We start from the raw sequence: 13,808 nt of genomic DNA on the forward strand, positions 1-13,808 counted from the left end.
CCATCACCTTGCATTTCACGATTTTCTGCTATTGCATGGAGCAGATGAAATCAATTGTTCGCTGCAGCCCTGTTTAGACAGTCTGCAGATTCTAGTGTTTTTCTCAAAAGGGAGCGGTTTTTAACCTCACTTTGACACAAACAGACATCTACTATGGAGTATATTAGTTTATTTTAATCGCTTTCTTGTTCAGTTTTTTTACTTCTCAACTAGGAAAGACAGTGAAACTATTTTGAAAAGCTATGGAAAATAAATATCTTTCTAAAGCAAACAAAAGTAAAAAGTGGGTAGAGTTGGTAAAATACATTACTGATCAGCACTTTAAAGATTCTAAAGTCACAAATCTAAATGTATTCTAGTTATGTGTTGTGCATAAAGATGCTTAAAGTCATGCTAAATATTTAAAGTGACATGTTGTTTTAATGTATTTCTTGTTAAACAGTGCATTGAGCAGGATCATACAGTGTGATGGAATAATTCAGAAGCCTAAATAAAATTCTGACAACAGATGTTAGTTTGATTTGATGGGGGGGGGGGTGTAAATGTAAATGTAGGACTCATTGCTGCATTACTGAGAGAAATCGGCCAAGCATCAAGTATAAATCATTTTATTTTTCATGAGGCTAAAAGTGAAACATAATTGTGTACTAGCGTGCACAGCTAATTGGAGAGAAAGACCTTTAGCAATTACTGCCCCGCTGGTGATGACTGTGAGAAACCCTGAGTACCATTTTCAATTAAAGATAATTACGTAAACACAAACAGTGATGACATGAAGTCTATTATTGGGCTCCCTCTGCTGTGTCACATTATCAACGCGGCAATTTAATCCTCCTTTCTGCTGGTAATTAGTTGTAAAACTCAACACAAAACTACATCAAAAGTTGGTTCACAGGTAACAAGTAGCTTCTTTAGTGTTCTAAAAAAACATCCTCACAAAAGCAACGACACATTTTATGTCTTTATAAAAATGTTTTATGACCCCCCCCCCCTCAAATGCAGGCCAAAGTTTGGAGTTTAGCACTGTGAACTGCACACAAAAGAACCCATACACAACTGTACTGTTACATTTTTCAGCCAAGTAGACAAAATGCTGCATGACCTTTGGCAGAGGACATTATGGCCAAGTTATGTACATAATTACAACATCCAACGGACTCCGGGGTTTGTCTGGTGGCAGACGGGGATCAACTGAAATGATTCCTCTGTGATCAAAAGGCTTTAATCGGGTATACTCACTGAGTGGCTCCATAAGAAAATATACAAAATCAGTTGTCAATATGTGCATTTTTAATATATGAAAATGTTCCTGCAAAATTGATTTCATGTTTGTTTTTTTTTGTTTGTTTTTTTTAAACAGAAATATCTTTTAGATGCGACACAGCAATTTGCACACAATGCAAATATCCAACAGTGTCCTGCTTTCCAAAGTTATACTTCAGCATAATGTTTAGACTTCTAACAAAATGTATTAAATAAGTTATAAAACTTGTCTCTTCGGTCTCATCTTTATCAGAGGACTGGTCCCACTGTCTCTTAACAACAAGCACTTGCCAAGCTGTAACATATCAGACAGAGGAGAAAGAGGCAAACTACTGTGGAATACAAACATCATCATGTTGGGTGTGCTGACCGTGTAATCACGCTTTTAACCAGCTGTTTAATTAAGGCCAACAGTGCAAGATCCAGAGGTCACCTGTCTTTTGCCCCGTGTCATTAGTGACGTCAGTGGAGTTTCTCCAGCTTCGCCTGCAGCGACTTGAAGTTGCCGATGGTTTGCTGAAGGGCCGAGTTCGGGCTCAGAGACTGTAGCTCCACAAGGTATCCGCAGATGTTGTCAAGACACACGTTGGTGAATCGCCGTCTGGAACGGAGGGAAAACAAGCTGTTGAACTGACTATCCTGCAGGTTACACACTAGGCACCCTGTGAAGCTAATATGAGTCTTTAGCAGTCTAAGTGAGGATGTTGCAAAGTTACTTTTTTTTTTTAAACTGCAAAAATCCCTCTCTGCATTTCCCCACAGAGAGTTTACTTGCTAAGCTGTGGTAGAGAGGGCGAAATGTGTACTAAAAAAAAAAAAATTCCCCACTTAATTGGTCTGCTGAAGCCTCATATTTGCTTCAGATAAACATTGGAATGTGTTTTTACACAGAATGAGGACTGCAGATTTCTTTCCAGACAGGAGGAACAGGCGACAGTGACCAACAGACCTTTCAATGTATTCTTCTAACACAGACTTGAATAAATGTGAAACTGCCCTTTAAATAAGAACATGAGTAGCTGAGCTATTACCGTGACACAAACATTAGTGGGCATTTATTTGGAGTTTAAGGTTTTATATCTGTCTACTGTGTCTTTGACAGCATAAATGTAGCAGCACACAACTTCTAGTTCTCACTACACATATGGTCATTCAAAATGTTCTGTGTTCATCAAACTAGCCAAGTTTTTTAAGCTTTTCTACTCTTGTGTAGACAGCGTTTAATGCAACACCAAAATCAGTTAAGGATTTGATATAGGGTCACTTACAATTAAGTCAAGTAGGGGGAAGGTTCTTGTCTTGGTCACAGAAACTTTGGTAGTATACAGAATTAGTTGTCACAGGGATTTTAACTAGCGATAATAGGCTCATGCTAACTTCTCTGGAAACAGCTACTCAGGCAGTGATCACCTGTCATAGGTTGGTACTCTGCTGGGGTCATCAACGTATCCTGACAGCAGCACGTGGATACACTCCACCAAGTGGAGAGGTTTCTTCAGCCGCTGCCAACAGGGGTCCTACAGGCAAGAGGACAGGTTGATGGATGGATTAATTAAGAGACAATTTAATACTGCTGCTTATAATCATATACGACAATGTTAACAAAGCTGATGCTGTCAAACATCTCTTATCTGGGGCATTTACCCGGGTTTTGAAAAGCTGGTCGTAGACCTCCAGAAGACGCGGCAACTGTACTCCAATCTCCTGCATGGTGGAGGTGACGAAACCAACGTCCCAGTTCAGTCGACACAACTCCTGTTCTAGAAACTTTACCAGGAATTCTACAATAATGGGACACATTGGCACTTGTTAGCATTGCGTGCTCATCCATTTGTTCATTACTGGGGAAAATGCGTTTTTGCGGCTCACATAATTGACTCTGTGCATATGTGCAAGGATGTATATAAATTAATCATTGTCTCCAGAGAAAACGAGTTTGAACAGGCTGGTTGTAATGAGGGGGTAATTAAGCAGTCGCCAAGAGCACATGCATGACCCTGAAGACCTGTACCACGGAGACATGCTGACTTAAATGATGCAAAGGGGGAAGTCTTATTATATTACTGTTAACAAAATAGTAAACAGCAAGCTGGAAAATTCAAACAAGAGGAAAACTGAACATAATTACAGGAATTTATGAATGCTTACCCAGAGGGAAATATCTTGGTGTTCCAGCGTAAATCCTTCCCAGTGAGACCAGCTTCAAACTGAGAGACCTCATCCGGTCTACTGGACTCATGACTACGGTGTCTCCCAGTTCTGGACGAGACAAAACAACCACCGATCACATACTGGACAGGAAGGGCAATATTAAAAATGTTTAGCACAGGCTTCATTTTTGCGAGGTGTTGACATTTCACTTGCCTTTCTCCATGATTTCCTGCCACAGTGAGTGTACCAGGATTGGGTCGGAGTGCCCTGCGCAGTGAATGATGGCCAGCTTGCACTCGGACAATTTGAAATGGTCTGCAAACTCCCCATAGAGCTTTATGGGAGAACATTATTACAGCATTTATTAACATTTTTCATTCACTGGAATGAAAATCCTTTATGATCGCCAACTTCTGATTATCAGTTTTGCTTGTGTTACCTTAGTGATGTCCATGAGCTCGGAGTCCAACTGAGAGATGACGTTTTTCACTGAGGGATGATGGGAGTACTGTCTGATCAGGGTCTCCTGAATCTGTACTTGGATACGCACCAGCTAGGACGGGAAACAAAACACAGAAACTGAGTGGTTTCGATGCTCAGTTTCAAAGGTGGATCACGCCTTGATGCGTTTCACCGTCGTCACCATCGCATGCGTACCTCCATCTTTTCTTCCAGCTCGTGAAGGAACTCTCCATCAGACGCCTGAGCGGAGATGCAGGAGGAACTCTTGGCAGACAGGATGGCTCGGGCGATATACTCCAAACGCTGCTTCAAGGAGATCTCAGTGCTGCATGATAAAAAACAACAAGGTAAAGAAAAAGTAATTGTAGTACATATATGCTAGTTGTGGTAAAAAGGGTTTGCAAAAGACTTTTGAGGTTGTGTTTGAATGTATTTTCTGGAGAGATATATAGTGATATTAATCCAGCAGAAGGAAGCTCATTATGTGTCCAAACCTGTGCATGTCAGCAAGACGGGCCAGTACATGAGCTGCCTTGCCAAAGTTACGGTTCTTCTCGTAATAACGCCACAATAGGTCCATATTGTGCACCTTACTCTGGTCCTGCTTGATCATGTGCATCAGATGCTCCTCCAGGTACGGAGAATTCACCTGGACAACAAAGGACATATAAAAAGACAGCTTCCACATAGGTGGCATGCAATCACACTAAGACTGGGATACAGGGATATAGATATTGTTAGTAATATTGTTTTTTTATACACACATTTCTATTAGTGTGAATAAAAAACAATATTAGAAGAACCCAGGTAGAACATGGGTTACACTGGTTACTTCTAACTGTTGTTTTTATTATTACAAGGGACTTGTTTTTTCACATTTACTATCAGAAAAAGGTACTTGTCATTAAAACAGGAAAAAGAATACGATAAGCCTATATGTACACAATATGCACAAAAAGGATTTCCATGAAGATGTGAGCTTCAAGTAAAACTAGAAAACCACACATGAACAGACACACTACCTCTAGGAGCTTGTCAGTCAGATCGGCCTGAATCAGCCAATTGTACAGAGCGATGTGAAACAGCTCATCCTGAGACCTCTGGGCCAGACCGAGTATCTGCTCAAACTACAAGGGAAGAACATGTTGTCGTGAATCATGGACACTGCTGTGGCGAGAGGTAACTATTAACTGTACCCGTCTTACTCACATGAGCGGTAGCTTCTTCGTTACTGAGCATGTTGGGGTCAGAGGTCATGACAGGAGGCCCAGGCTGCTTAGGGACGCTGGGGGACTGAGGGGCAGCTTTGCTCTGGTTCACGAGCTCCTGCATGGTGTCTGTGATGCACTTGTAACACGAAAGTCTAGAGCAGAGAGGGGAGGGGTGAAAAATGTTGGTGGCTATGGGCTAAAATAGCCCTCAAGGAAACTGATCAGTGCCCTACTTCTTTCTTGTGTTACCTTTCCTGGAAGGCCTGCTGTCCCACTCTGTCATCCTCGGGCTCTCCATTCTTGTAGAAATGGGGCCCCAGTCTCTGTGGATCCTTCTTGTCTGCTGCTGTGAGGCACAACTCAAGGACACCCTCGTAGAAACGCACTGAGAACATTTAACACCATTAGTATTAGTGTCAAAAACAAACAACGGTGTTATGTAACATATCAACTGGCCAAATAAAGTAAGTGGTCTAGTTTGTCCGTACCTTGTCTGTACTGGGAGCAGACCAGCGGCAGGTCTGTGTGTTGGCTGATCTGCTGATAGAGCCGTAGAGACTCCCTCAGTGTTCTCTCTTTATCTGCTTTGCTCTGAATCTGCTTAGAGCTCTGCAGCAACTCATTAGCCTAAGTGGGAGACAAAAGCAACAAATTCACTATTAAGACAGAATCAATGTGGGGTGCATCAATACCTTTTAATGACCTTGGCGACCTCAAAATTATCCTAAAGAGTGCAGGAAACGTAGCACCAAAACATCAATAAAACAAAACATTGCAGTTCCCTGAGGCTGACCCTGACGCGTTTAATGATATCTAGTACCTTTAAAGGCTATAAGATAATTCAGCTCAGGATGTTTTAAAAACAAAAAGACCCCAAAGCACCATGTTTCTGTGTGTGTACCTTGGAACAAATGTTGTCATCACTACTGTACAGCAGGGGACAGATGTCCCGTAGGTGATTGCTGATGGCATCCACAGAGGCATTGTCTTTGATGTAGACATTAATGAGTGCTGTAATGAGCGCTCCAGACAGCTCCTTGCCCCGGATCACAACATCCTTAAAACTTGCTCCTTTCATTTGGTCTTGAAACTCCTAAAAACACAGAAAAAAAAGTAGCAGAGTGAGCAATGAGTGCTCCCAGAAAAATGAAAAAAGAGCTCTCAAAAAGGTATTAGATTTAGCAAGGCATGTGGACGGATACTGCAGTGATGATGTATGAGCATCTGCTGTAAGAAACGTTTGTGCACACATGTACCTTTGGCAGCTCAGACATAATGATGCTAAACTGATGATCACAGAGAAGCTTCCAGAGGGCCAGAGTCTGATAGGAGCGATGCACCAACTGCTGGATACCCTGTAGGGATGCTTTCTCGTACACCTGAGCGTTGGCTGGAATCATGAGTGAAAACACAAAGAAACAAAAATGACTTCCAATTGTTTACTCTTTTCAAGATTCCTAATATCATTGATATTTGGGAGAAAAGATTTCCACAACAATATTCAGGAAGATGTGGAACAATGCACTCATCACTCACTGTGATATTTCCTCTGGAGCTCCTGCTGGACCTGCTGAGAGTTGGCTCCGTCAGGACGCATAAATCCCAGCAGCCTTTGCTGCAGGTTGGCAGGGGAGCTGAAAGAACAGATGTTGTGCATGAAGGATGGGAAACAATACAGAGCAGAGCTGTTGTAGATTCTAATCCTGTTATTGCAGTTGCCACTTGCATTTAGGAAACACTCACAGTAACATATGTGATATGTAGAAGAGAAAATTAGCTATATAATCAGTCATAATGAATTTGAGAAGGTCTTCATCATTAAAATACAGCTTTGATGTCTCTCTCTTTAAGACTGATCGGCCCAAAGGTGAGGAAATAAATAAAAACTCTGTGAGTCCGAATTTTTATCCCAGTAGAGGACTGACAGAATTGTAAATTAAACATATACTGAAGCTCAGTTCAACATTATACTTTCCACATGTCAATTAAACAAATGACAGATGCATTTACACTTTTAAACAAGACTCAGGATGAAGTTGCAGTTTTATACATTTTACAGGCGGAAAAATGACACTCCTGGTCAGCCTAACCACTGATGCCTTGGCAGGTATTTTGCCGTTAATAAAAAACCATTTTTCGTGAGCAAAACTTAACTCCTTTTCCCAATAAACCAGCACCTACCAGCGCAGATTAACTTCAGATATACCCTTTAATAGATAACATTAGCATGCAACCTTAAAACTTAAGAACCCTTTTAGGGCAAGACTGTGGCAGCCCTTTCTCTGAAGATAGCTGGCTGGAAATATTAAAGCAAGTGCATAAATCTCCCCCATGCTGTGGACACAGCCTCCAGTCCATCACTCCCACCTTTCTAAAGCTAAGGTGGCAACAAGAACAGACTTGTTTGTGTGTAATGGGACCATTACCGCAAGTGTAGCTCTCTATGAATAAGGTGTACCGTATTTGCTTGACTGTCTTCAGACTTAAGTGGTATTTCTTTTTTCTTGGGCAACCCCAAGAGGATGTCAAAGGGGGTTGGTTGTGGATTGGTGAGGGTTTTTTTGTTGTGTACTTGTATCTGCCCAGTGCTGATAAAAAGAATGTTAAGGGAAAAAAATAACTGATTTTTAACGAAATCCCTACCATTGCTGATAACTGTCTTTGGTTCTTTGTGATTCAGCTAGGACTGTTTTAGTCTTTGATTTTTGGCCAGTTATGACGTGATAGGTAAGGTGTGTGCCCATGTGTTTTAAAGGCATTAACACAGCAATTAGTAAATGCTAAGACTAAGCAAGCAGAGGAGGTCTTACCTTGCAGCACCCAGAGAGGATGGACTGAACTGAGAGTTTTTATCTAGAAACTCCCGCAAACCACAGAGCTCCAGAAGGACCGACTCCAGATCATACAAACCAACGCTGCTTTCCAACTGTGGGGACGACAGATAACAGGAAATGTTAACTAACTTGAACTAGTGCCACTCCGTAAATGTATACTCACTACTAAATTGTTAAATGAATACCTGGTGTAATTATGATACTTACAATACTGACTGTCTGATTTCCTTTGCTCATGGTTTTCTCAACAGCGAGGCTGCCATCCCAAATATTTCTGTTGGAGGTCAGCGGGAAACGAGAGAGAAAGACATGTTGTTCAGTATGAACACAATCATCACACATCAGCAACTGAACCTCTAAAGAGAAGCATGTTTAGCCTCTTGCCCAGAAAACAGACTTAAGAGGGGACTGTGTGACAACAGGATTTACTTACCCAAGAATACGGGCAAAGTAGATACAGATGCCATTGTGTTTCCCAGAGAAAATCACCTCTGGGCCAGCTGACATGGGTGTGATGGGAGCAGATGCAGAATGCATTGGTGTGAAAGGTGTGGCCAAAGCTGGGGGTATGATACCTGAGGGGAGAGTAACAAAATTAAGATTTACATGTTTATCTATATAATTCTGCCCAGGCCCAGTTCACAGTATTTACTTATCATTTACCTGGTGCTGGAGAGCTCATCACAGGTCCAACAGTGCTGGGAGATGTCATGGCTGCAGGGAATCTCATCTGTGCTTCACCTCCATACCTGATCACGACAACAACAGATGAACTGCTTTTAGTTTGTGTACAGTGTGTGCAAGGGGAAATCTGTGCGTGCATGAACAGCGCGGTCTAACCTGAAGAAGCTTCTGGTGGCCCACTGCGAGACCTCTCTGTCAGAAGCAGCGCTGGAACAAGCCAGGATAAGTGCTGTTGCACAAGCCTGCTCTTCCTGTACAGAACAGATTAACAACTCAAATAAATACTGTATGTGTGTATGCATGCGTGTGTGTGTGTGTGTGTGTGTGTGTGTGTCATGACTTGTACCCTGTGCAGCTTGAAGAAACGTTCAACCTCTTCACTTTCACCTCCAGCACAGCTCACCAGAAGGTGACGGAGCTGGTCTACTGGCCGCAGCTTTTGGAATATGTGACTCCCCTACAGGACAGCAATGAGTCTACACTTAGTATACAAAATTAACTTTTAACTATTATTTTGTCACATTGTAACAAAACTGAGCTCTATATACGCAACATAAGTTGTGACAATGGTTTTAACCTTTGCAGAAAGAAGGACAAATTTTTGTGGAGGGATATTGTGCTGCTGGACGACCACCGGAGAATCGGTAATGGGGATCTGCTCCTTGTTCAGAGGAGTAAAAATCTTGGCAGGCCTCTCCTCATTAAGGGCACAAAGAGCCCAAGAGTGTCCATCTACATTAGACATCATCTGCAAGGAAACACAGAGAAACGATGGATATATCGTGAGTTCTCTTTTAACCAGTGTATCCTGTATACTCGAGCAGTACTACAAAGGAGCATTACTACATTTTGAATCCATATATTTATACTTTCATATTTGCCAACCTGAGTCTCCATCAAGGGTTTCTTGAAGGGGAAGGAGTCATGGTTGATGCACCACAGAATGTCACTGTCCTCTGTCTCAGATGCAGCCATTAAAAGAACACCTGCAAGATATAAACAAAGACAAATAAGACAAAATGGTATAACAGACATGCCTGGATTCTTGCCAATAGTCGGCCTGTGCACAATGGAGGTGAACATAGCACTAAAAATGGGTTTGATTCCCACTGGGTCCTTCTGATACACTGAAGCGTAGCAGATAAAATAGTTTTACCTTTGCTGTGGAGTGCCTTATGGACTTTTGCAGGCTTCTGTAGGGTAGAAGATGCAGAAAACCCTGGTGGCAGGCGGACATGGACCAAAGCTAACAGGCTAGGTCGAACTGCCACATGCTTCTGATGTGGAGGGGCAAAAGGTGTGGTGCTGAAGTAGAGACGCACACCTATAGAAACAGAATACATACAGTCACACAATGTAGAAACATTTCATATTACGCTACACATACCCTACTATCATTTGCTCAGTATTTACCTGCATGAGTAACTGCGAGCAGGTGACAGTCTGAGGACTCCGATCTGTCAATCACAGAGATCTGGACAATAGGTTTGAAGACAGATCGGTCAATTGTCCTGCAAAGGAGAGAAAGGAGAGTGAAAACATGTTGTACTTCTCCATGAGGATAATTCATGACAGACGTGAGAAAAACAAGTTTGAGTTTCAACAAACCTGCACATACCTGGCTATGTTACCAGCGGCCACAACAATGGAGCTCTGTGACATGGTTGCCACACGACTCATACCCTGTCCATCAGCACCCAGGTCATACACCTAAAAAAAACCAAAACAAATGAATTATCTTAAAGTTAATTGTTTCAGAACAATGATAATCACCACAGATGTGTTATGTTAGAAAGATAGAATAGTAAGAGCCATATATTTGAAAAACTGACATTCACTAAACGCCATACCTGCAGGACACCTTTCTCGGAGCGTGTGAATAGTGTGTTGCGGGAATTGTCAATAGCAATCTGCACAATGGGGTCTGTGGAGTACAAGGACAACAAAAGGTTAAAGTGAAGTGTTATTATGATCGTATAAAGATCGTGGACATCTTTCACTCCACATGGAAATGTTTCCCTCTCCTTACCGTCTTCAGAGAAGGAGAACTGGAGCACAGAGGGGATGAGGAACGACAGGGAGCTTTTGGAGTGGTTGACTTTTCTGCAGCGCTGGCTCAGCCATCCTGCCTCAGCCTGGTAGGCTATCTCATAGAGGCAACCGTCCTTTCCTGCCATAAAGATGCGTCCCAGGTCTGTGGAGGTGATGGACAGGATGTAGGTGTTGTCTGTGGGGATTGAGAAGAGCGGGTCTGGTAGCAGCTGCATCCCGCCAGACATGCTGTCATTCAACCCTACAACAACAGCAAGAGAGACACAAAGATGGCCCAGATAAATCAGCGCAGGCAAATGCAGATATTAATAGCACAGCTGCAGACACAACAGAGCTAGATTGTGGAATGTGAAACCTCAGTGTCACCCTAGTGTCTATACAGGTACCACATGTACTGTTTATTAAGAGTAAGCACCTAGTGAGTCTAAAGTGAAATGCAGTAACAATATGACAGTGTTTTGGCTAAGGAGCTGTCCAATCTTACACATTTGCCTGACTAAACATCTGGCACTTGTGTGTACATATTTGACCACGCATGTACATTGCCATGTATTTAGCTTATACCTCCAAGCTGCCATGTTCAGCATAACCCTTCCAGCTTTAAAGCAATTAGGCATCTTTTAGTGTATGTAGTACTGTACAACATGGTATGATTATCTTATTACAGGATTACCCTGAGAAATTTCAATTAACAGGTAAAGCTTCCTCTTTGGCATATACATAATCACATGCTACAGCAAACGACTCAAAGGCAGTGTCACTGTGATCGAGCTGTAGGTGGGACTCACCAGCCTGACTCTTGGGGAAGCTCAGTCCAAGAATTACTACATCCACAGAAGTGGCCAACACCAAGAGATACTGAATGTGTGGCTGTAAAATCCCTAGGAAGAAAAACACAACACATAATTAAAAAATAAATAAATAAATAAAAAGATCAATGCTGGGTTCGAGTGCTCTCACATACCTTGTTTTGGTTTTACGAGGCCCACTGCCAGAATGGTTTCAATGAGGCCATCAAAATAGGCCACATCTCCTCTGCAAAAAATGTAGCAGAGAAAAATTTGCTGTATTTACTCCAGGTTTATTATAGACAGACGTTCACAATAAATGAATACTAATAATACATGCAAGTGCACTGTGTGTGCACACTTAATTGTATTAGTAGTAGCTGGTTTCATGTAATGCTTATCATGAACGCCGTCACTGAGTCCCATTAGCTAAATGTACTCACCCATCCTCATAATTCCACATGAAAATGTCATTGTCAATAGTAAGCCATGCTCGACAGATCTCTGGAAAAACTCCCATCATGCAGTTACACTGCATATCTATAGAATGGTTAAGGTGAAACTCCAGTTCGACTCAAAACACACGCAATCAACTGAACGGCCTGTGGGTCTGCCTGCAGGCATTCGATTGGTTTCTCCGGATGACGAAAAGGATACGGCTGAACTGCTCCACCAGCTCAGGAGGCAGAGGGACTCGACGCACTGCACTGAGCTCCGGGAGATTTGGCACACTGAGTAAACCTGGTCCCTGGAGGGGGTAGTCCATGTCCGACACACCAGAGAGGGAAGCCATATCTATTGAAACAAACAAAAGCAGCAAAGTCTGATTAAGCAGATCTTCGGATCTCCAGGCCAGACTTTGTATCCTGACCATAATGCAGTTTTCTTGCAAAAAACCTATTCCATCATAGAGCAAACAGCATGAAAAGTCCGAAGTATGTTTTGACACTTTATCTTTTAAACTAGCTGAAATAGAAAACAGCCATCAAAACATGAAACACACGTTAACAGCAGATGTCCTATTTCTGTAAATAAATCTGGTTAGTGTCTGGTCTTCCTCCTTTCACAGATGAGTAGCAAACTGATATATATATATATATATATATAGCGATATTTGCTTTAATCAACATCGAACAACCTCCAGCTTTATTCCAGCACACGGGGTTTGGCTTTAGTAAACAGAGACACTTCAGTTTGATAGTTACTGTTGGGTCTTTCTATCCAACTACTCCAACCCTAGGCATGACTTACTGTGAGACGGGACGCTGAGCAGCTCCGACAGTTCAGGAAAGCAGCGGTCATCCTGCAGGTGTCTGTCAATCAGCCGGGCAGAGTTTTCCAGCGCTTCGGCGAGTGCAGCGGCGGGGCTGCTGGGTCCAGCGCTGGACGGCATGGCTGGGCTACCACCGCTAACTTATCTACAGGTGAAAGCGTTACAAAAGCTCACTGTCATGCGTGAATAACCGAGAGATTGCACTGCCAACCTCACAACAGCAAGGTAAATGTTTCTTTGATTCAGTGCTAGCTCACGTTAGCAAGCTAATAAAGGAACGCCGGTTAGTTAGCTGACCGCTAGCAATAAACACCTATTATTTAGCATGCTAGCTAAATGGTAGCCAAGTCTGAAATTAAGTGGGTTAAAGTGAACTCGTTATTTTACCCGAGTGGAAAAATTCCGCCTGGTGCTGAATTATTTGGCTACGAGGTTTTGTCCAACAGTTTAGCAACAGAATTTAAACAAATGAAACGAACACACACACTGAATTAGCAGCCCGCCAACCTCATGCACGGCGCAAGAGGTGAAAGGTTCTCTTCCGGTGTCTCATCTTCTTCTTCGGCTTCTTAATTTTCCGCAGACTGGGCGAAGTGAGACGGTGTGCTGCCATCCATCGGTCAATGTCAATTTTACCTGAAATGTTCACCACAGAAAAGCAAATATAGACAGATTCAGTAAATAAATAAGTAAATAAATAAATAAACTCTATATTTTTTTGATAATTTTAAAAAGCTTGTGACATATGATAAAATTGTAGCTGTCACATAGACCCGAGAAGATATACAGGGTAAAGAAACTGATAAGTGGAATAATCCCCACAGGATTATGACATGCACATCTACATGGAAAGATCTTTGCAGGGTTGTGGAGTTTGTCTATTTTGGCAAGCTTTGCCAGTGAAGACTTTAAGGTCTGGTATTATTTCTTCAGAGGAACAGATAGCCCTGTTTGCTGTCCAACTGGAAAAAACCCACTATGATCTGCTTCAGTCCCCATGATCACTGTCACACAGGTGTGAGGATCACAGTACTGGCAAAACAGATGAGCCTGAGGTCTTTGAAGATGATGAAACCATACATGTTCTGAT

The 13,808-nt window shown here is 42.3% G+C and overlaps 1 protein-coding gene across 1 annotated transcript; it reads right to left on the reverse strand.

Annotated features, from left to right (window-relative positions):
- Positions 1-592: 592 nt before the first annotated feature.
- Positions 593-13,224, reverse strand: nup155 (nucleoporin 155). The gene is made up of 34 exons (XM_070850118.1): positions 13,106-13,224; positions 12,697-12,863; positions 12,103-12,240; positions 11,889-11,985; positions 11,622-11,692; positions 11,446-11,538; positions 10,635-10,898; positions 10,456-10,529; positions 10,224-10,315; positions 10,019-10,116; positions 9,762-9,929; positions 9,491-9,591; positions 9,183-9,353; positions 8,952-9,062; positions 8,762-8,856; positions 8,585-8,670; positions 8,355-8,496; positions 8,129-8,195; positions 7,898-8,013; positions 6,624-6,721; positions 6,344-6,477; positions 5,989-6,180; positions 5,576-5,714; positions 5,337-5,472; positions 5,086-5,239; positions 4,899-5,003; positions 4,371-4,525; positions 4,072-4,201; positions 3,854-3,967; positions 3,628-3,748; positions 3,412-3,522; positions 2,908-3,044; positions 2,674-2,780; positions 593-1,864 (listed from the first exon to the last, which is right to left on the reverse strand). Exons 2-34 carry the CDS (start codon positions 12,836-12,838, stop codon positions 1,726-1,728), a joined length of 4,098 nt encoding a protein of 1,365 aa, XP_070706219.1. The 5' UTR covers positions 12,839-12,863; positions 13,106-13,224; the 3' UTR covers positions 593-1,725.
- Between the last annotated feature and the right edge of the window lie 584 nt (positions 13,225-13,808).

This window comes from Pempheris klunzingeri, chromosome 19 (genome assembly GCF_042242105.1).
Source record: "Pempheris klunzingeri isolate RE-2024b chromosome 19, fPemKlu1.hap1, whole genome shotgun sequence".
NCBI classification, from domain to species: domain Eukaryota; kingdom Metazoa; phylum Chordata; class Actinopteri; order Acropomatiformes; family Pempheridae; genus Pempheris; species Pempheris klunzingeri.